Genomic DNA, 25,109 nt, shown 5'->3' on the forward strand with positions numbered 1-25,109 from the left:
CTGCGCTATTGTTTCCGCTAAAGAAAACCTTAAACCTTACGGAACGGAAGCAAACGGAAAACATTTGCAACGGAAGCATTGCCATTGAAATTAATCGTAATGCAAATGGAACCTATAGTTTCGGTTTAGCTTTCCGTACATGGGTTCCTCTGATGGAAAGCTCTAACCAAACCCATGAACAAATGCCCAACGCTGATGTAAACAGGCCTTTATTCAGCTTGCGGTTCATTCACACTTCACGGTGTATCTTATTGTGGATCACTGTTTGTAGCTTTGAATACGTTTTTAACTTTTCTGTTTGATATTTGGTGTCAATAAAATTTTGTAACTGCTTTGATCTGGATGTGCACATCGATTTTTTTTGCCCTACTCTTTCTAGTAACTATAGTTGTTTCTTTTAGGGCATAGATTGGGCACTCGTCATTTAGACAGTGTGCCTACCCATTTCAGTTTTTTTTACAAATTAAATAAAGTCAACATTCTGTGCATTTGCAGGAACCACATCATGAGGCTTTTCCTTCCGAATGGCAAGAAAAAGTGGGTCAGTTCCAAAGGATGCTCATCATCCGATGCCTAAGGCCTGACAAAGTAAGTATGGTAGCAATTTAAAAGTCTTATCATATGCGGCTTTGATGACTTAGTACCTTGAAATTAGATAAACAACTAACATTGCATATTGAATGTAATGGAGCATGATGGAAACCTATAATGGCAAGCATGCTACATTTGTTTTTCGTTTTGTTCTTATTAGAATATATAAGTTTAGGCTCCGCAAAGCTCACGGGTCAGAGCATGATTTTAATACATGGATATGTGTTTTCTTACAGGAGCCATAATCATTTAAAGTGGACATGCTAAGCAGCAAGATTATTATTATTATTATTATTATTATATTTTCTTTATACACAGTACAGTGTACATAGGCAGGAAAAAAGTGTATGGGGTTTCAACCGCCTAGTTATTTTTAACATTTACATTTTTTTTGCTTTGTTTATATTGCTTAGTTTGCGTTTATTCACTTCGTTACAAAAATTGGCACTGTTGGAAAAAATATTCAAAATCAGACTTCTAAAGGGATTGAGAGGTTGACAAAATTAGCAATGCTGTTAAATTCCCTTCCGCTCCAGCACCAAAGCTCTAGTGGTCCCCTCCAGCCTTCTTCATTTTCCTAGAGTGATGATGTGCCGTAGATCCACGTGAATGCTGCAGCCAATCACTGGCCTCTGCGGTGATGCTAGCATGTGAGGCCAGTGATTGGCTGCTGCGGTCACGTGGAAGTATGGCACAATGACTGGCAGGGAGCACCGGAGCATTCGCAGGGGATTTAACAGATAAGTATTGTTTGTTTTTTATTCTATAACATTTCCTGCAGCTAATTTGATTTGACGGACAATGCCTTTCAGTATTTTATTCTATTTGTTTCGATTGAAAGGGTTGTCTAAGATTAGATTAAAATAGTCTGCTTTTTATGAAAAACAACTACACTTTTGGGACGTACTGGTATTACACCTTGGCCCTATTCCCTTGAATGAGGTTGAGCTACAACACCAGACACAGCCCATGGACAAGAGTGGCACTATTTTTTAGATTAAAAAAAAAAAGCAGACTCTTTTTATTCTAATTTCAGACAACCCCTTAAAAACCTGAATATTTTTTATATACTGTATACATTAGCATTTGAAATGTTATCAACGTGGCTTGATATTCTTTTGGGAATAGTCTGCCATTTTAGGAACTACACTATGGTGTTTTTCGTTATAAAATATTTAGATAAAACCTTTTTGGAATTTTTGCTTTCATGGGCAATTTTTGCAAATAAACTTATTGACCAACTGATTGCAATTATGATGTTTGCTTGTTTTCCTTATAAGGGCACATTCAGACGTGACAGAATTTCAGTTGAATTCCGCCTCAGACAGTCCGCAGTGGAATTCTGCAGCAGCTGTTTTTTATATTTGTTTCTATACATTTTTAGGAAACTTAGTTCAGACGTTGCGGAAAATAACTGTGCGGAATTTAGGCTGCGGTGCAGAATTTTCCCTCCTCAGCATGCTCATTATGTTGCGGAGAAGAAGCGGACTTTCACTGCGGATCTCAGCATTTGCATTGCAAAGGCTGAAATCTGCATCAAGTCTGCTGTGATATCCACAACGTCTGAATTACCTGTCAAATATGAAAATGTTGCTGCAAAATCTGCAGCAACATTTTCAGCTGAAAAATTCCGCCACGTCTGAATGTGCCCATTAACAACATGCACAACCTGTGGCCCAGAGGCATCAAAGGCAGTCACAATATTCAATGTATCTGTCCTGTATTGATAAGCCGCGCCAATAACATTTGGCTGAAACTCCATAGTGACATTGGTGTTGTGAAGTATTGTTGCTGCATCATGTGATTCTGCCACAGAAATTGGCAGCCTGCTTTCTCTTGTTTTCTCCCACCCGTAACACAAAGAGGCAAGCAGAACTACAGTGTCCTTTTATTTTGAATCTACATGACATCTCACTTGCAAGCACATGATTCTTTATTATAGATAGAATGTGATCTTGCGATGTAACAATTGTCCCTATATGGGTGGATTTACAGATGGCTTATTTTTATGCCATAGAATTGACTGCAGCGAATCCTCTGCAAAATGAGCATTTTTTTTCATTCCGGATTTGGATGTGTATTTTCAATGCAATGCAAAGAGTGCAATCCGCATCCAATTCCGTAAAAAAAAAAATTGCATGTAAAATAGGCAGATTTTGCTGTGGAGTCGCTGCAGTCCTATAGCGCTAGCCTTGCTCAAAAGTTGGACAGCTTTAAAGAGGACTTGTCACGAGGTCATATAATACAAAATGTTTATCTGTCCTAAATCCCAAATTCCCCCTGATTTCGTAACCAATACTTTGGAATTATTCTGATTCTCCAGAGAAGGAGCTAGCTTTACAGCCACTGATGCTGTCTAATCAGCCCGAGACAGCTTCAGACCCACTTTGAAGTCTTCCAGTGTGGTCTCGCAAGATAAGTGTCACGGACGCTGGGTTTGTGGACCCACTAGGCCGCTCCGCCGTAGCGGGGAGGCAGCTGACCAGTCTATGTGAAAGTAAGATGGCAGACAGTAATGCTTAGGTACCTGAAATAGTCCGGACGGTGGCTGTGGCTTCAGCACGGATGGAGGCAGGTGCGGAGAGGCGCCAGACGTGGCGGGCAGTATCCGATGAGCAGATGGCACTTGACGTGGCAAAAGACACTTGACGTGGCAAAAGACACTTGACGTGGCAGATGGCACATGACGTGGCAGATGGCACTTGACGTGGCAGATGGCACCTGAACACGGGTAGGCACAGGAACAAAGCGGAATACAGGAACGGTAACAGGGCACGGGTAACAGCTGGAACGGGAGACACTAAGGGACCATTTGCGAGACAGACTGGGAAAAACTAACAACGCTCAGGCAAGGATCAGAAGGGCTGGGGCATTCTTATAGAGCAGGGAATCACGTGGGTTAATGATCATAGTTTTCATGTGCGCGCGCTGGCCTTTTAAGAGCGTGCGCGCGCACCCTACGGGACCCGGCCGGACGGAGCGGAAGTGAGCGCTGGCATCTCCTAGGAGGGAGACGGAGGCCAGCGCTCACAGATCCATGGCTGCGGGCGTCGGGAGGTGAGTGAACCCGACGGCCCGCGGCCATGGGCGCTACAATAAGGTTGTTCTAGCTAGATCATGCAGTGTTTGACTGGTCTAAAGCATCCTCGAGCTGGTTGGACAACGTCACAAGCTGTGAAGCTGACTCCGCTCAGCAGACTCACTGTAGTTCACGCGCTATTGGCTATTCACAGGGAATTAGCATATAGGGCACCAACACAACAGGGGGCCATATCTCAGGAAAGGGGGGCCCAGGGACAAAAAAAAATGTGCTGGAATCAGGGGGATACAGCGGGATTCAGGTTAGATAAACAGTTTGCATTATATGGCCTAGTGACAGGTCCTTTAAAAATAAAAATAAAAATAATCTAATTGTAGAATAAATATGCTATGATTCTGTAATAACCATGATCCCAGGTAACTTTACTGAATGCTTATTAGAAAAAAAATATTTCTTTATTTAGGTAATTCCCATGATTCAAGAATTTGTAACAGAAGATTTGGGGCGTCAGTTTATTGAACCTCCTCCATTTGATCTTTCAAAAGCCTTTGGTGACAGCCACTGCTGTGCTCCATTGATCTTTGTTTTGTCTCCCGGCGCTGATCCAATGGCTGCATTATTGAAATTTGCTGATGATCAGGTATTTAAGAAAGGCAATACCCTCAGTAATGGCACAAATAATAAATGGGAGATCTTAAAATCTACTTTGGGTAACTATAGTGCAAAATTTATTCTTATAGGTAACAAGTATAATTGACTAAAATTACACCCCACATGGCTTACACCTTCTGTAAAAAGGACAATGTTCGACAAAAAAGGGTATTTGAACATTTTCAATCTGAGGGTACAGCTGTTGCCTTTGAAATTACAAAGCGGTTAGTAAAATCTTTAAAAAACTAATAAAATCTGAAAAAATACAATATGAAAGGCAGGTGGCCAAGGATAGCAAAACAAATCTCCAAAAATTCTTCAAGTATATAAATGCAAAAAAGCCAAGATCTGAACATGTAGGGCCCCTAAATAGTGGTAATGGGGAGTTGGTCACAGGGGATCAAGAGAAGGCAGAGCTGCTCAATGTGTTCTTAGCTCTGTATCTGCAACAGAAGAAAGAGCAGCTGATGTAGGCGATGCCAGTGCTATTAATACATCAATAAATTGGCTGCATGTAGATATGGTCCAAGCTAAGGTAAATAAAATAAATGTGAACAAGGCTCCAGGACCAGATGGGTTACACCCAAAAGTTCTTGAAGAACTCAGTTCAGTTATGTCTGTCCCCCCTGTTAATAATATTCAGAGAAACTCTAGTGACTGGTCAAGTGACTGATGCAGGGCAAATATGGTGCCTATTCTCAAAAAGGGTCTTCCCTGGGTAGCTACAGACCAGTAAGCATAACATTCATCGTGGGAAAAATGTTTGCGAGGCTCTTAAGGGACTATATACAGGAGTATGTGACAAAAAACAGTATTACAAGTGACAGCCAGCATGGATGTACTAAAGACAGAAGTTGTCAAACCAACCTGATTTGTTTTTATGATGAGGTGGGCCGAAGCCTAGAAGAACGAGCAGCTCATGTAGCCGGCGCCAGTGCTGTTAATACATCAATTAAGACCAGTTAGGTTAACATCAATCATGGGAAAAATGTTTGAGGGGCTATTGAGAGACTATATACAGGATTATGTGACAAAATATAGAATTATAAGTGACAGCCAGCACGGTTTTACTAGGGACAGAATTTGTCAAACCAACCTGATTTGTTTTTATGAAGAGGTGAGCAGAAGCCTAGACAGAGGGGCTGTTTTTTTACTTTTGCAAAGGCATTTGACCATGTTCCTCATAGACGTCTAATGAGTAAATTTAAGGTCTATAGGTTTGGAAAGTATAGTTTGTAGTTGGATTGAGAATTGTCTCCAGAACTGTATCCAGAGAAATGTGGTCAATGATTCCTATTCAGAATGGTCAATGGTTATAAGTGGTGTACCCCAGGGTTCATTGCTGGAACCACTATTATTCAACTTATTTATTAATGATATAGAGGATGGTATTAATAGCACTGTTTCTATTTTTGCAGATGACACCAAGCTATGTAGTATATTCATAAATTGCAAGCCGATTTAGACACAATGAGTGTTTGGGCATCCACTTGGCAAATGAGGTTTAATGTGGATAAATGTAAAGTTATGCATCTGGGTACCAACAATCTGAATGCATCATATGTTCTAGGGGAGCTTTACTGGGAGAGTCACTTGTTGAGTAGGATCTGGGTGTACTTGTAGATCATAGACTAAATAACAGCATGCAATGTCAATCAGCTGCTTCAAAGGGCTGCAAGATATTGTCATGTATTAACAGAGGCATGGACTCACGGGACAGGGATGTAAGATTACCACTTTACAAAGCATTAGTGAGGCCTCATCTAGAATATGCAGTTCAGTTCTGGGCTCCAGTTCATAGAAAGGATGCCCTGGAGTTGTAAAAAATACCAATAAGAACAACTAAACTAATAAGTGGCATGGAGATTCTAAGTTGTGAGGAAATATTAAAAGAATGAAAACTATTTAGCCTTTAAAAGAGACGACTAAGGGTGGACATGAATAACATAAATATATGGCCCATAGAAGAAATATAGTGAAAAACTGTTCTATGTAAAATCCTCTCAAAAGACAAGGGGGTACTCCCTCCATCTGGAGAAAACAGGTTCAATCTGCAGAGATGACAAGCCTTCTTTTCTGTGAGAAAGAACAGTAGATGGCTTTAAAAAAGGCTTCGATAATTTCCTAGAACGAAAAAATATCAGCTCCTATGTTAATGTGTATAATTCCTGTTTGATTGTTAATCTAGTCGAATTGCCACTTGGGATCAGGAGGGAATTGTAACTTTTTAGGGAAGATTTGTTAATGCTTTATGGGTAATTTTTAAAATGTATTTATTACTTATTTTTATTTCTTTAAACCTTCCTTTCGATAAATAGGGGTAAAACAAATTTCTATAATTTCTCCCATCCCTTTCCTTTCTCCCATCCCCTGGTTGAACGTGATGGACATATGTCTTTTTTCAACCGCACTAACTATGTAACTATATGTAACTATACACAATTTGGCAGACAATCCAACTGAAAAATATTAATTTCCATGTAAGTGGTCATACTAAACTAATCATTTAATGATAAAGTGGATAGCTGAGACCAAGTGGTAGTATAGTTAAACGTTTTATTATTCATGTCTTAATGTAGGTAAATGTTTTGTTTTTAAGATTACTAAACATACCTGCTCTACTTTTAGGGTTTTGGTGACTCAAAGCTAAGTTCCTTGTCTCTTGGGCAAGGGCAAGGACCAATAGCTCTTCGTATGACAGAAAAGGCTATAAAAGAAGGGAGTTGGGTGGTCCTTCAAAACTGCCACCTAGCTACCTCATGGATGTCAATATTGGAAAAAGTTTGTGAGGTAATTTTTTTAACTATTCATTCTGTACCAAACGATTAGATGGCAAGCTGTATGTAAACGTAAAGGCCATGTGCTCTTTTGTAACCACTTTGTTGGAAAGCATCCAAAATAAAAAATGAAGCAAATGAAGCACCTTTACACAAAATGGTAGGCTTTTGATAAAAGATAATTTGATTATAGCTCCTATGCAGAATTATGTGTCTCCAAGGATATAGACTACAAACAAGTCCTGTGTGCTCCAGATACAGCCCCCCTGTACATAGCACCAGATACAGCCCCCTGTAGAGATCGCCAGATACAGCCCCCTGTAGATAGCGCCAGATACAGTCCCCCTGTAGATAGCTATAGACACAGCCCCCTGTACATAGCGCCAGATACAGTCCTCCTGTAGGTAGCGCAACACACAGCCCCTTTGTGTGGAGAGCGGTAGAGGTAGCCGGCCCTAAGGCTGCCACTCTCCGCTCTGCTTTCACTAACCGTCAGAAGAAGGCAGGAGTCTTGCAGCGGCGTTCTCACTGGTGTCGATGCCGGCCCGGAAGTGGACCAGTCCAGTCACCTGACCGGTAAGGGCAGATGACAGGTCAGGTGACTGGACTGGTCCACTCCCGGGCCGGCATCGATACCAGTGAGAACACCGCCGCAAGACTCCTGCCTTCTTCTGATCGCTGCTGCAGTCAGACGCAATCAGCTGTTTTGATGCAGCACTCAGCGGGACAGTTTGAAGACCGGCCGGGACGGCGGGACAGCGGTGAGAGACCGGGACTGTCCCGCCGGAATCGGGATGGTTGGGAGGTATGACTAAGGCTATGTTCACATCTGCGTTGTTAAACTCCATCAGAGAAGCAGAAGTACAGAATGCCAGAAGCAACGGTTCCGTTGCAATATGGATACTGCTGGCAATTGACGGAACCCATTGATTTTAATGGCCTCCGTCGGCTTTCCGTCGGGATGTCTGTAGTTTTATCGGAGACAATAGCGCAGCATGCTGTACTATTGTCTCCATTAATCTCGGCCGGATCTGCGACGGAGGCTCCTAACGGATTCTCCGTCGCAGATGTAAACGAGGCCTAATGTAGCCGAATGAAAACAATTCTGCAAAGAAGAGTGGGTTAAAATTCATCCACAGCGATGTAAAAGATTCATCACAAGTTATCACAAATATCTAATTTCAGTTGTAATTGCCAAGGGGGCACAACCAGTTCTTAAGCCTCCCATACACGAGCGTGTTTGATCCGTGATATACGGTCCGTACGTCGGCCGCATTTCCTGGACCGAACACACTGCAGGGAGCCGGGCTCCTAGCACAATAGTTATCTATGACGCTAGGTGTCACTGCCTCGCTGCGGGATAACTGTCCCGTACAGTAATCATGTTTTCATTACTGGACAGTAGTTCCACGGAGAGGCAGGGACTCCTAGCGTCATAGATAAATATGATGCTAGGACCCGGCACCCTGCAGTGTGTTCGGTCCGGGAAATGCGTCCGACGTACGGACCGTATATCATGGACCGAACACGCTTGTGTGTGAGGCTCCTTAGGTTTAGGGAAGCAATTACTTTTTCACATTGGAAATATAGGTTTTGAATAAATGTTTCTCCTCAATAAATGGAATGATCATTTAAAAGCTGCATTTTGTGTTTACTCATGATGCATTTGAAAATTAGTTCGATGATCTAAAACATGTTAAAGTGAAAAATAGAAAGAATCGGGTGAGGGGCAAATACTTTTTCACACAACTCCGGTCTGCATAGGATCTCAGTAGACACAAGTAGGTTCAAAGGCTATCTACATGTGTTTTGAGAATAAAGAAATTGAGAACCAAGAGTCACAAGGCTACACATATTGTAAAAAATAAATTTTATTGCATATAAATATAACATACGTAGTAAAAAACAAAGCGAGGTTTCTAAAAAGAGAGAAAAGTTATATATGAACCACTCCAAACTACTGTTAAATCGCAGGGATGGTATAAAGACAACACTAAACCACAAGGGCATGGTATACAAATACACCTTAACACAGGGACATAACTGCGGTAGACAAAAGTATTATATGAAAAATCATGAGGTCAGCATGTAAATTGCAATAGTGCATAATTCATATCATCTGCTGTCCATTACACAACCACAATATCATGTCACCGCATATGCTAAATATCTTATTTAGCAGTTTGCAAACAAGTGTACTCCGAGGGGGAACCCCGGTGACATATATCTAGAGGGAATATACCCTGAATGCGCCCAAAGGTGAAAAAGACTTCCGATCTGACTAACAACCAGAGGAAGCCAATCTATCAAGTCTTACCCATAGATGTGGTGGTGAACCTGCGATCCACGTGGTCCATGAGACAGAGAATAACACCCCTAGAACAGCGAAACGCGCTGGTAAAATTGGTATTGTCATATACTTAAAAGTACGAAAAGTTTAAAACACCAGAAACACAGTTTTTTGGTCACCTTAGCTCTTAAAATTATTTTGTATAAAATGTGATCAAAAGGTTGTATGTACCAAACACGGTACCAACAAAAACTGCAGCTCATCATGCAAAAAAATAAGCCCTCACACTGCTCAATCGATTTAAAGATAAATAAGTTTTGGCTTTCAGAATATGGCGACACAAAACTATTTTTTTTAACAAATAGTTTTTCTTGGTAAAATATTTAAAAACGATATAAATTTGGTATTGCCATAATCACATTGGCCAGCAGAATAAAGTCAAGTTGTCGTTTTTACCGCAAGGTGAAAGATGTAAAGAAACCCAAAAAACAAAAGAGGAATCACAGTTTTTTCAATTCCACCCCACAAAGAATTTTTTTAACTTTTTTGGAGTATTATCTCCCTTATGACTTTTACCTAAACATACCACCAACAAGCCCTAACACTTTATGCAAGCCTGACCTCATCAAGGGAAAGAAAAAAACAAATGTATACAATTGTCATCCAGATGGATGTATATAGGATAAAACATTAGCCGCTGGAAATTCAGATACAAACTCACAGCTAATGAGGGGAGAGTTGGTTTCTGTCACACTCACCCACTCGATCCAGGGAAGCTTAATGAAGTTTGCTCGAACATAGGACTGGGCCACTTCACAAAATCCTGTCAAAGGGCTTTGTTATGGTAAAAAAAAATTCTCAATGATTTTTTGGGATTTAGTCACCCCTTCTTTAGGAGAAGCATATTGAAAGGTATAACACAGAAGTAAAAGACACCATGCCTGATGACCCATCTAGTTTATGGCCAACAACTGTTGAAGTAGTATTTTATGTTCTTCTCTGTTGAAAGAGTATTTTAGCGTACTTATCTAGCGGTCCAGTAGTTTATTATCCATCCATAGTTATTCATTGGCCAATTCTGGTTTAATAATAAACCTGGTCGTTCATTGTTTTATAATAGCATCCTGGGGGTCCAATGGTTTATAATAATATCCAGGTGGCCCAGTTGTTTAATAAATCATATACCTGGTGGTCTTGGGAGATAAAGGAAATGCCTCATGTATTTTACGCAAGTTTTATTAATTTGATTTAAAGGGTACCTTCAATGTTACTGGTCTTCTTATCCCCCACTAGAAGTTTAAACCAAGAAATTGGGAGATGCAGCTGGCAGATCGGGCAGTACTGTTGACAAGGCTAAACCTTCTCTACAAAACGCTGGAGAGGCTTTGACCATTACAGTGTTGCCTTGGCAACAATTCTGCCAGACTTACCTGATTAACATTTTTGACAGGAGACCAGAGTTCCAGTAACATACCAACATTTGCAGGTACCCTTAATTATCTAGAAGAGAATTCACGTTTCGTTTTTTTTTCCTATTTATTATGAAAGGAGATATTAAATATTTAATAAAAACAGTCACCTTAACTCTTATTTTGCTTACATTTTTAAATGTGTATCCAAAAGCCACTTGCAACTGCTATTTGATTGCTTTTTATACTATTTTGCGGCAGTGAAGGAGTTAATGAGAAATCACCTTATTTCACACATCTATGTCCTTGAAAACATTCTCATTGATTGGTTTTGAAATAGCTAGTTTTGTGTGAGTCAGGTCTGATAACATCTAAGCCACATCCGAAGTGGATGGGATTTTCATATTTAATGTGTATTCAGAGTAAGTCAATTGCACTCATTCTAAAGTAGAAGTATCATTATGCATAGATTAAAAGTTTTCAACCTGGGAATATGTTCCCTTACATTTTTTTTATAGCAAAAAAAATTTCCAAAACACATTAACAATTTGTATACACTTAAATATGCACAACACATATGTTTATATATATATATATATATATATATACAAATAAAACTATAAACACATATAAAGTCTTGAGCCTGGAAGTAAGTATTTCCACCACATTAGACACATGATGCATACACGCCACTGACACATTAGACACACGATGCATACACGCCGCTGACACATTAGACACACGATGCTCACACGCCACTGACACATTAGACACATGATGCATACACGCCACTGACACATTACACACGATGCTTACACGCCACTGACACATTAGACACATGATGCATACACGCCACTGACACATTAGACACATGATGCATACACGCTATTGACACATTAGACACATGATGCATACTCGCCACATGATGCACACAAGTCACTGACACATGATGCATACATGTCTCATTTAAGCTACTAACACATTAGACATGTCACATATAGGCTATTTACACATTAGACACATGATGCATACATGCCATTGACACATTAGAGACATGATGCATACATGCTACTGACACATTATACATGATGCATACATGCTACTGACACATTATACATGATGCATACATGCTACTGACACATTAGGCACGATGCATACACGCTACTGACACATTAGACACGCGATGCATACTCGCCACTAACACATCAGACACACACAAGTCACTAACACATGATGCATATATGTCAAGCTACTAACACATTAGACACATGTCACATATAGGCTATTTACACATTAGACAAATGATGCATATACGCCACTGACACATTAGACACATGATGCATACATGCCACTGACACATTAGACATAAGATGCTCACACGCCACTGACACATTAGACACAAGATGCTCACACGCCACTGACACATTAGACACAAGATGCTCACATGCCACTGACACATTAGACACAAGATACATACACGCCACTGACACATTAGATACAAGATGCTCACACGCCACTGACATATTAGACACAAGATGCTCACATGCCACTGACACAAGATGCTCACACGCCACTGACACATTAGACACAAGATGCATACACCCCACTGACACATTAGACGCATGATGGATACACGCCACTGACACATTAGACGCATGATGGATACACGCCACTGACACATTAGACGCATGATGCATACACGCCACCGACACATTAGATGCATGATGCATACATGCTACTGATACATTAGACACATGATGCTCACACACCACTGACACATTAGACACATTATGCATACATGCCACTGACATTAGACACATGCCACATACACTCCACTCACACATTAGACAGATGAGGCATACATGCAACATAACAGCACTGACACATTAGACACATTATGCATACATGCCACTGACATTAGACACATGCCACATACACTCGACTCACAGATTAGACACATGATGCATACACGCCACTGACACATTAGATGCATGATGCATACATGCTACTGATACATTAGACACATGATGCTCACACACCACTGACACATTAGACACATTATGCATACATGCCACTGACATTAGACACATGCCACATACACTCGACTCACAGATTAGAAACATGATGCATACATGCAACGTACAAAGCACTGACACATTAGACACTTGCCACAAACAGGCCGCTCACTGATTAGACACGTGATTCGTAGACCAACTAGATTCATGATGCATACATGCTATTTACACATTAGACACATGCTACATACTGACTACTCACACATTAGACACATGCCACATACTGGCCACTCATACATTGGAAACATGCCACATACAACACACTTTGGAACATACTGCACTCACACATTACACACATGGCACACATATCACACACATGGCACACATGCCATACACTTGCTACTCACACATAAGACACATAAAGCACACAACACTCACACATTAGGCACATGATACATACATGCCGCTTTAACAGGTTATTTAGTGGCTATTAGACACATGCCATATGCATGTCGACCACACATTAGGCAAATGCCAAATCCCAACTACTAACAACATTAGACACATGCCAATACTGGCCACTCACAACACACACATTGGAACATGCTGCACTCATGGCACTCAGACATTAGATGCATAGTGCACACAACACAATCATTAGACACATTCTGTAAGGACACTGGTCATACACTACTCATATTGGATACATGGCACACACACGCTGATCACATATCAGACGCATGTAGCACATGCAACGTTATATAATGTATTTTTATACATGTCAGTCACACTTTAGACACTTAGCGCACAAACTAGACATATGATGTGTACACGGCAATCACATATTAGACACATCCCATTGACATGTACGCTCACACACTACACATATTGAGCACAGGTTGCACACTCACCACATTTTAGACGCATGCAGCACACAGGTCACTCAACACGAATATTTCAGTAACTCATACGCATATCACTCAATAGAATCATGAATTTAACACTTAACAAACATCACTCAATCAGGCCCCCTTATGTCGTAACCTGAAATAAATATTATGCAAATCCCCCTCATCGCTTCGCCCATAGTTGAGCAGTACTGAATGGCACTTTTGATTGACTTATACTGGTTTTTTTTAGCTGGGAAGGTCCTCCCTCCTCTCTGGGCCCCTGTGTAGCTGAAATGATAGTCGACTGCGCTATTGGTTCCGTCAAGAACAACGGAACCCTGTCACAATGGTGACAAACGGAAACCATTAGCAACGTTTCCATCACCATTGAGATCAATTGTGAGGGAAACGGAAGCTAAGGTTTCAGTTTGCATTTCCGTTGAGGGGTTAACCCGACGGAAACTTCTGACTGAACCCCTCAACGGAAGGGCAACGCTGATGTGAACAGGCCCTTAGTTACCGGAGTTAACTGCAGTCACACCTATATTTTTCATTTTTGACACGGGTTCTATTTTTTTGGGGATCTACAAAGATCCAAAATATGCCTTAATAGGTTTCATTAAAATTAATAAAAATTGAAATACAATATACAGTTTACATGATAAAATAAAAACAAATAATATACACATATTTGGTATTCCTGCGAATGTTATAACCCGAACAATCATTTTAACAGGTTATTTAGTGTGAACAATGAGCTGCGTAAAACAGCGTAAAAATGACTAAATCCCTTTTATCTGTGTCCCCCAAAAATAAAATGATTAAAATTACACAATAATGTACTAAATGGTGCTTAAAAAGACTACAATCCCTTCTGTATAAAACAAGTCCTCATACAGCTATGTCAGTGAAAAGATATAAGTTATGAATATGAAAAAAATTCACTGGATTATTAAGGCCAAAATTGACTGCGTTATTAAAGGGTTAAAAAATATATTAAAAACATAAAACATATTTGTACTCCCAATTCATTATAGACTTTAAACAGCTTATTTTGCACAACTTGACGTAGAGAATGTAGCACTTTTAACAAGTGAGGCAAATGCAAGTTAATAAACACATCATCTTGTTCAGTTTATAACTAGCATTACAAATTCATGACATGTTGAATTTAGATTGTGGTGTATGTTTACATTTTAATGTTTTGTCATTTCACAGGAGCTGAATCCTGAGACTACGCATCCAGATTTTCGCCTCTGGCTTACAAGTTATCCATCACCAAATTTCCCTGTCTCAGTACTGCAGAATGGAGTGAAAATGACAAATGAGGCGCCCAAAGGCTTACGCTCCAACATTATCCGCTCATACCTGATGGATCCTATCTCTGATCCCGACTTTTTCACTAGCTGCAAAAAGCTTGTTAGTAATATTTTGTAGATTTATAGCAACTGGCCAACAACAGTAGTCTTATTTTATTGACACTTTATCCCATTGCTTAAACACATTTTATGTGAATAAAATATATTAAATGCCACTCCTTGTAACAAGGTTACATAGAACAGCTAGTTATACTTATTTATTAGAAACTCTGATGAAAACAAAAGATTCCCATTACAATTATTCGTTTGTTTTTCAGACAATTTACAGAGTAATTTTATGGCTGTTTGCTGAGCAGCGCCAGAATATGTTCACGGCACAGCCAGCAGATGATATGTCCATGTATATACTACATGATATGTATTTCACTAAGTACAAGGAGTTGTGTTTAATATCTCTCTGTATTTATGGAATTGAAGCTCTGGTACTTATCAAAGGAAAACTTTAGTTTCACATTTGGTTAAATTTGCATTCAGGACTCGGATGTGTAACACAAATAAATCTAAAATTATAGAGGCATATATTCCATCTTGTATGCATAAGCCCTTATCGCTATAAGGCCTTATGCAGAAGGCTGTATAAAAGAACACAGAGTCCCTACGGTCCCATAAGAGTCCATAGCCATATACTTTATTTTAGGAGAGAATTTAAAATAAACAGCTATTCCAGCATTGTTTTTCACATTATAAATTTACGTCCTCCACTATGTTTCGTAAATAACATGTTACCTTTATTGTATGAGTGGGATCAATTATGGGGATACCAAATATGTAAAGGTTTTATATGTTTTCCTACGTTTTCACAATAAAACCCCTTTTTAACCCCTTTACGATGAAGGACGAATATACCTGTCCTATACAGGAGCTAGTTGCCGCATAAGGACGGATATATCCGTCCTCTGACTGCGCGGGTACTAACACTGTACCCACGCGATCAGTGGCAGGAGCACGGCTGTTATACACAGCCTGACTCCTGCCCCAACAGCCGGAATCAAAACACTCTCCGATTCTGTCAGTTTAACCCATTAGATGCCGCTGTCAATAGCAACAGCGGCATCTTATGTGTTTGACAGAAGGACACCCCATCGGCATCCTCTGTCACCCCATCGGCACCCCCGCAAAGAAATCACAGTGCGCCGTTGGGTTTCCATGGCAGCCGGGGGCCTAACAAAGGTTACTAAGTATACGAAAGTATTATATCAGCGATCAAAAGATCGCAAAGTGAAGTCCCCTAGTGGGACTAAAAAAAAAGAAACTTAAATAGTTAAATAAAGTTTATGAAAAATAAAATAAAAAGATTACAGTAAAAATAAAATAAAACCACTTTTTTTTCCCCCAAAAGTGTTTTTATTTAGTGAAAGTGTCAAAACAAATAACACATACACATATATGGTATCACCGCGATTGTAGTGACTCTAACAATAACATTAACACATTAATTAAACCGCACGGTATCCAAAAAAACAACGGCAAAATACCGTAAATGACGCGGTCGTATTGACAGGGGCACCTAAGGGGCTAAGCTTCCGGAATCGGAAAGCTCTTTGACTCCGACAGTTGCGGCAGTATCCTTACTGTCTATAACAGCTGTGCTCCTGCCGCTCATCTCATACAGCAGTACCAGTACCCATGAGATCAGAGTGACGGATATATTCGTCTCGAAGCAGGAACTAGCACCCATCGTTTAGGAGTTAAACTGCCAGGGTCAAAGTTATCTCTGATTCCTGCCATTAGGGTAGAGTGTCAGCTATAATATACTGATGACATCCGCTGCCTATGGAGAGGGCTATGGTCATGAGCCTGCTCTATACATGCCCGTGCGATATGCACCATACATATACGGTGGACATCTGGAAGGGGTAATGGCACAATAAAATAACTAATAATAACAACCAGATAGGATAGCCAATATATTTATGGTGTGGCAGGGTTTCTTCATCCCAACATAGCCTGATTACTGGTTATCTTTTCTAAGTTTTAGTATTCCAAATAACAGTGATCTTTTTGAAGTGTCATGTTCTTTTTAATATGTGAATTATAAAGACTATCACAATCAAAAACAACTAACAAAATGCATGTCAGCTAGTGTATGTATTTGGCAGAAGAGATTTGTAATACAGGATTGATGTAAAGAATAGTTCTGTACTATGTAATGTCACTATCAAATACGGAAAGCTTCTTTCCAATCGTTTATTCTTTTTTGTTTAATAGCCTGAGTTCAAGAAACTGCTTTACGGACTCTGCTTCTTTCATGCGCTGGTTCAAGAAAGAAGAAAATTTGGCCCACTGGGATGGAATATTCCTTATGAATTTAATGAGACAGATATGAGAATAAGCGTTCAACAACTACATATGTTTCTAAATCAATATGACGTAAGAACGAGAAATTAGAGACTCATTGTTTGTTGTTCCTAGATTTTAGCTTTATTACTATATTGCTGTAATAGTGAAATCATGTTCGGACTCAGAAAGCACAGGATGTGATAGGAACGATGCTTCATTCTTAACTAGAATCAGATAAATTGGGCCTTGTGAGTGAACACTGTCTTAGGCATAATGTTACATTGCTTTCAATAGCTACCAATACATTAGTTTAGATTTTATTTTGTAGCATGCACTGGGAAAATGTGAGGGACCTCATTTGTAATATTAAAGTTATATTAAAGGGCTTAGTTTAGTTTTTAATAAATATTGCATAATTATACTATACTATATGCATATAAGGGAAGGTTTATCAATATTGTAAATGCACCAATTGTGTCTAATGTATCAAAATAACAAGCGCAGTATAATGCATTTATTAAATATAATAAACTCTTTAGTCTTGTTAGACACTTTTCCCTACACAAGCTCATGGCTGGTGTACTTCACATTTGGGCTTCCCAATCTTTTTCCATTCGGGCATCACTAGCCAGAACATAGTGATGCCTGAGCCTCGCCACTAGTTACATAGTAACATAGTTGATAAGGTTGAAAAAAGACACAGGTCCATCAAGTCCTACCTATAATCCTACCGTGTTGATCCAAAGAAAGGCAAACCCCCCCATGAGGTTGATTCCAGTTGCCTCATTGGGGAAAAAATTCCTCTCCAACGCCTAATATGGAAATCAGAATAAATCCCTGGATCAACATCCCGTCTCCAGAATCTAGTACTCATAACCTGTAATATTATATTTTACAAGAAAAGCATCAAGGCCCTTCTTAAACTTCTTCAAAGAATAAACCACCACAACATCCTGGGGCAGAGATAAACCACCACAACATCCTGGGGCAGAGAGTATCATAGTCACAGTGCTCTTACAGTAAAGAATCCCCGTCTGTGATGGTGGTGAAAGATTTTCTCCTCTAGACGTAGAGGATGCCCCCTTGTCCTTGTTACAGGAATAGGTGTAAAAACATCATTAGAAAGATCTCTGTACTGTCCAGTTATATATTTGTATATTGTAAATAGATTGTCCGTAAGCCATTTTTTTTTCTAAACTGAAGCCCCATGGTTATAGTCCATGTCAAAATATGAAAAAAATATGGAAAAATGCCTACATTTATATTAAAATCATTCTCCTGAACCCTGCAGAACATTAAAATATGCACAATAGGAGACAGTAATGATAAACCAGAGATTTGTGCAGCCAGATCAAGGCCTTGGTTCCTTACCAGTGAGGCCCATCTCAGTTTTAGAAGCACTGCTTTAGGCCCCATGCACGTGACCGTCCCCGTAATCATGGTCTATGATTACGGGCAAGGACGGCTGCGGACAGTCAACCGCATTTGCGTGCCATGTTTCGATTATAAAGTATGGGAGCACGGTCCGTAAAATATGTCCTATTTTTTACTGATGCTTTCTAGGGCTCGGACACCTTCCCGTAAATATATGGGAAGGTGTCCGTGCGCCATAGATATTAATGGACCAGTATTTTGATCCACAATTATGGTCTGTAATTGTGGATCAAATTTACGGTCGCGTGCATGGGGCCTTACATCAATCCTTTACATATATAGTAACATAATAAGGTAGAAAAGAGACATAAGTCTATCCAATTCTAATTATTCTCCTGTAATGTTGATCCAGAGGAAGGCAAACTCCCTCCATGAGGCAGAAGCCGATTTTCCACATTTTAGGGGAAAAAAATCCTTCCTGAATACAAAATAGAATAAATCCCAGCCCACAACAGGCCATCTCTAGTAATCTATTCAGGCTTTTTGCTTAATTAACCATAATAACATCTAGCAGAGAGTTCCATAGTCTCACTGCTCTTACAGTAAAAAAAATCCCCTTCTATGTTGATGTAAAAACCTTTTTTCCTCTAGATGTAGTGGACGTCCCCTTGTTAGGGTTACAGGTCTATGTATACATAGATCATTGGACAGACCTGTGAAATATATATACAAATAATATTGCATACGGTTCATAAAATTTGGCGGTTAACAAACTCCTCTTTGTGCCCCTTTTTCTAGACAGTTTTTAGACTGGCGAGGAATGGTCAAAAAGTGTCTAAAACTATAAATTCGGCGAAAGACTAGTATAAATCGTTAGGCTGCTGATTGCTGTACTGCAGCTTAGTTTTCTATCAACTAGGTGATGAGGGACCAGCACTGACTTTGCTATTATATATTTTAAACTCTATGTATGTTTGCAATTATTATTCTTATGTGTGCTTATTATTACAGGAGGTACCATATGATGCCCTAAGATACATGACTGGAGAATGCAACTACGGAGGAAGAGTGACTGATGACTGGGACCGCCGAACGCTTCGTAGCATTCTGAATAAATTCTATAACCCAGAGATAATTAAAAATGAAAGTTACAAATTTGATTCAAGCATTCTGTACTATGCACCTTCAGATGGAGATGTGAGCACATTTTTATATTTGTATGATGCAACAATTTTAACAATTTAAGTCCTCTTCAAATCACGGTTTGGCCTTAGATCAGAGGTATACATCAGGAGTACTCACGATTTATACCTCCAACGGAAGGCTGCAAAGTAGCACTATGCCCAGGGACACCAGCCCTGTGGAAGCTCCTGACATCACTGTTAATATATGACATACAGTCATGTTACTGGAGCTTCCAGACATGTAGGTTTAAAGTATACCTGTGGTATCAATCACGCAAAGGCTTTCATGTAAAAAAAACAAACAAAAAAAAACGTATATCACACAGTATATGGTTTTTTGTGGGATCCCTCAAGCTAATGGTCCCCTATATATACAAAAAAATGCACAATTTTGTTTGAGAAGGCTAGGCAAAGACTATTTTAATATTGTATTGTTCTAAACTTTAATCATCTAATATCATGATATTTTGTGTTTATGGATTTACAAATTCACTAGAATTTTTCAGAACTACTGTACTACGAATTTTAAAAGGAACCTATCACTAAATTTTGGGACGCTAAACCCTGGGAGTACAAAGACATGCTGGTGGTCCTAAATGTTCTCTCTTAAAATCAGTCGGTTTTGAAGTTTTGTCTATAAAAAGTTATGAAGTACCGGAGAAGAGTACTGAGATGAGTGCAACGGCATTCTGCACACGTGTAGTGTGTAGTTGAAGCTGTGGCCAGTGCAACATGCTTCATTGGGCATATTCAGGATGCCGTTGGACTTACCTCTGGTAATGTATAAGGGGTAATGTTTAGGACGCTAAACCCCAGCACTATAACGACAAGCTGGTGGTTTTGTGTCCTAAAATTAATTGATTTATTCTTGGAATATGTTATATTGTGTGTACCAGTGTTGGTATATATTATTTGTATATATTTTTTTTATTTTTACAACTTGTACATCATGCCATGTTTTGCACTATTTTTTTTTATCTGGATCAACATCCCATCTCCAGAATCTAGTACTCATAACCTGTAATATTATAATGTTCAAGGAAGGCATTAAGGCCCTTCTTGAACTTGTTCAAAGAATCAACCATCACAACATCCTGTGGCAGAGAGTTCCATACACATTGCTCTCACAGTAAGGGTATGTTCACACGCAGTGGTTTCAGACGTAATTCTGGCGTTTCACACCTCGAATTACGCCTGAAAAAACGGCTCCATTACGCATACAAACATCTGCCCATTGCTTGCAATTGGTTTTACGATGTTCTGTTCCCACGAGGTGTAATTTTACGCGTCGCTGTCAAAATACGGCGTGTAAAAAGATGCCCACGTCAAAGAAGTGCAGGACACTCCTTGGGACGTTTTTGGAGCCGTTTTTCATTGACTCTATTGAAAAACAGCTCCAATAACGTCTGTAAAATACACCGCAAAAAACACGAGTTGTTAAAAAACTTCTGAAAATCAGGAGCTGTATTCGTCTGAAAACAGCTCCGTATTTTCAGACGTATTTTGCATTTGCATGTGAACATACCCTAAAGAATCCCCATCTGTGATGGTGGTGAAACCTTTTTTCCCCTACACGTAGAGGATGCCGCCTTGTACAGGCCAAGGTGTTAAAAGATCATTAGAAAGATCTCTGTACTGTCCAATTAATATATATTTGTACATTGAAAATTCCATCGCCCCTAAGCCGTCTTTTTTTCTAAACTGAATAGAATAGCGCCAAGTTTAATTTAATTTCTTGCTACTGCAATCCGCCCATTCCCTTAATTACCTTCGTCGCCCTTCTTTGCACCCTTTCTAGTTCAGCCATGTCCTTCTTATACACAGGTGCCAAAAATTGTACCATATGTGGTCTGACTAGTGATTTGTACAGAGGCAAAACTATGTTCTTTATTTTCAGCTTTTAGCTGTAAAGAGATAAAAAAAATTGCAGGCAGATGAAATGCACTTAGACAGTCAGTCAATGAAATAACTATGGTATTTTATGGTTTCAAATCTTCAGGAATGATTTACATCCAGTGACTAGATCGCATTGGCAAATATAGTGTCATATATTTAATTATTCAGATCAATTACCCAGATTCACAAAAGAAAAGGAAGGAGCCTGCTCCAAATTTGAATGCTCATTCTTAAACTCTGTACTGCAGATTATTTTTCTTTGCCATGTCCTGTACTTTTCATATAAGATACTGTAGATAATAATAAGATGATAATGGTTTTAAGGTAGTTTAAGTCTCATAAATATAAATTGAAGTTTTGACCCTTTTCTAACAGTGCAGGATTTTTCTTTCAGTACAACGATTATATTGAATATACAAAGACCCTCCCACTGAACTCTTCCCCTGAGATTTTTGGTATGAATGCTAATGCTGACATTGCCAAAGATCAGTCGGAAACACAGCAGTTATTTGATAGCATCCTTCTAACACAGGTATGACGCTGAAAATTGAGAACTAATCTTAAAATCTAAACTTTTAAGTTTGGGGTTTTTCTGTTTGTCACAAATTTTGTAATTGTATTTTATCACAAGTAAAGTCAGATTTATAATGCCAGTATTTGCTGAATATTGAGATTAAATTGTAGCTCTAACTTTGGTCCACTTTTCACAAAGTAATAACAAATTGTTGCTGTGAGCCTGGATGTTATTAATATTAGCATGTTGCAGGTAAGCTCCCTCATACGTATTGGAAGTATTTTCAATATTAAAGTTATTGTCCGCTTTTGACAATCGCATTTTGTTACAAGGTCCCCCTCAACATTAGCTAATCACAGGGGGCTTCATTATTGGTACCCCCAGCAATCATCTGTAATCTGGTGGAGGAACCTGGTTCAAGTGTTATATTGATCAAATGCAATCTATGCACTCACATTATGGGTAATTGATGTGCTGTGTGCACATGGCATTCATAGTGTTAATTTCCCCTACAGTGCCACCTCGGGGAAAATAAATCATTACATGTGCAATGCATGTACACGCTGATTCCTCCAGAGTAAAAAACACTCTTTGTAGTCACTTTGTGGCACTTCCCTCAATTAACTCAGAATAACTCAATAGAGTCTTTGAAAGTTGGTTTTCTAAACCAGACAAATACCTTTAAAGGTTATTTTCATGTTAAAGAGGCTCTGTCACCAGATTCTCAAATCCCTATCTCCTATTTCATGGGATCGGCGCTGCAATGTAGATAACAGTAACGTTTTTGTTTTGTTTTTAAAACGTTCATTTTTGGCCAAGTTATGAGCTATTTTATATATATGCAAATGAGGTTTGAAATGGACAACTTGGCGTTTTTTTTTCGTTATGTCCAACTGGGCGTGTATTGTGTTTTTAACTGGGCGTGTTTACGTGTATGACGCTGACCAATCAGTGACCAGTCAGCATCATACACTCCTCTACATTCATTTACACAGCAGCGATGTGCAGCCACATAAACAGAGATTAACGTTAATCAAGTGTCCTGATAATGAATACACATGAAATCCAGCCTGGACGTCGTGTATTCAAAATCCTGACACTTCTGAATCTTTTCTGTGAGACTCCGGCAAGGGAAGCGAAATCTCGCGAGATTACGGAGGTAAACGAGATTTCGTTTCACTTGCTGGAAATCTCACAGAAAAGATTCAGAAGTGTCAGGATTCTGAATACACATGACGTCCAGGCTGGATTTCATGTGTATTCATTAACAGGACACTTCTGAATCTTTTCTGTGAGATTTCCAGCAAGTGAAGCGAAATCTCGTTTACCTCCGTAATCTCGCGAGATTTTGTTTGCCTTGCTAGAAATCTCAAAGAAAAGATTCAGAAGTGTCAGGATTCTGAATACACATGACGTCCAGGCTGGATGATCATGTGTATTCATTATCAGGACACTTGATTAACGTTAATCTCTGTGTATGTGCCTGCACATCGCGCATGTGTAAATTAATGGAGATGAGTGTATGATGCTGACTGGTCACTGATTGGTCAGCGTCGTACACGTAAACACGCCCAGTTAAAAACACAATACACGCCCAGTTGGACATAACGAAAAAAAAAATGCCCAGTTGTCCATTTCAAAGCTCATTTGCATATATATAAAATAGCTCATAACTTGGCCAAAAATTTACGTTTTAAAAAAAACAAAAAACGTTACTGTTATCTACATTGCAGCGCCGATCACATGCAATAGGAGATATGGATTTGAGAATCTGGTGACAGAGCCTCTTTAAGGCTTCGTTCATATCTGCGTCAGGACTCCGTTCATGGGTTCCGTCAGAGCTTTCCGTCAGGGGAACCCATGAACAGAACCCTGACTGAACAAATGGAAACCATAGGTTTCCGTTTGCATCACCATTGATTCCATTGGTGACGGATCTAGTGCAAATGTTTTCTGTTTGTCACCGTTGTGCAAGGGTTCCGTCACTTCGACAGAATGAATAGCGCAGTCGACTACGGCAATACTTCCGTCAACATGACATATATATAGTACTGTGCACAATTTTAGGCAGTTGTGGAAAAATGCTGCAAAGTAAGAATGCTTTCAAAAATAGAAGGTTTAATCATTTTTTTAATCAAATAACCAAATACAAAGTGAATGAACAGAAGAGGAATCCAAATCAAATCAATATTTGATGTTAACACCCTTTGCCTTCAAAACAGCATCAATTCTTCTGGGTACACTTGAACAAAGCCATGGATTTTGTAGGATTATAGCCAGGTGTATGATTAACCAATTATACCAAACAGGTGATAATGATCATAATTTTCTACAGCTGTGTAGGAGGCTTAAAACTGGGTGAGGAACAGCCAAACTCTGCTACAAAGATGAAGTTGTGGAACACAGTTTCATGTCACAGGTCCACCATGGCAAAAAAGAGCACAGCAACAAGACACAAGTTAGTTATACTGCATCAGCAAAGTCTCTCCCAGGCAAAAATGTCAAAGCAGACTGGGGTTTCAAGATGTGCTCTTCAAGCTCTTTTGAAGAAGTACACAGAAACAGGCAGTGGTCATCCAAGGAAACTTAGTGCTGTTTAGTGCAGCCAAGGAAACTTCTGTTCATTCACTTTGTATTTTGTTATTTGATTAAAAAAAACTATTAAGCTTCTATCTTTGAAAGCATTTTTACTTTGCAGCATTTTTCCACAACTGCTTAAAACTTTTGCACAGTGCTCTATGTATATATGTATACATACACAGTCATGTATCTTTGCATTTTATGGTTTTACGTATCAGGACATTATGCTCTTAAAATTA

General features: G+C 39.4%; 1 protein-coding gene across 1 annotated transcript in view; it reads left to right on the forward strand.

Annotated features, from left to right (window-relative positions):
- The window catches only part of DNAH7 (dynein axonemal heavy chain 7), a 533,102-nt gene that overhangs the window by 412,709 nt on the left and 95,284 nt on the right, over window positions 1-25,109 (forward strand). Inside the window, exons 53-59 of the mRNA XM_075829965.1 lie at window positions 496-588; window positions 4,095-4,271; window positions 6,911-7,072; window positions 14,882-15,082; window positions 17,251-17,412; window positions 19,708-19,893; window positions 22,171-22,308. Coding sequence (XP_075686080.1) covers window positions 496-588; window positions 4,095-4,271; window positions 6,911-7,072; window positions 14,882-15,082; window positions 17,251-17,412; window positions 19,708-19,893; window positions 22,171-22,308 — 1,119 coding nt within the window. The remainder of the gene's footprint in view (window positions 1-495; window positions 589-4,094; window positions 4,272-6,910; window positions 7,073-14,881; window positions 15,083-17,250; window positions 17,413-19,707; window positions 19,894-22,170; window positions 22,309-25,109) is intronic.

This window comes from Rhinoderma darwinii, chromosome 6 (genome assembly GCF_050947455.1).
Source record: "Rhinoderma darwinii isolate aRhiDar2 chromosome 6, aRhiDar2.hap1, whole genome shotgun sequence".
NCBI classification, from domain to species: domain Eukaryota; kingdom Metazoa; phylum Chordata; class Amphibia; order Anura; family Rhinodermatidae; genus Rhinoderma; species Rhinoderma darwinii.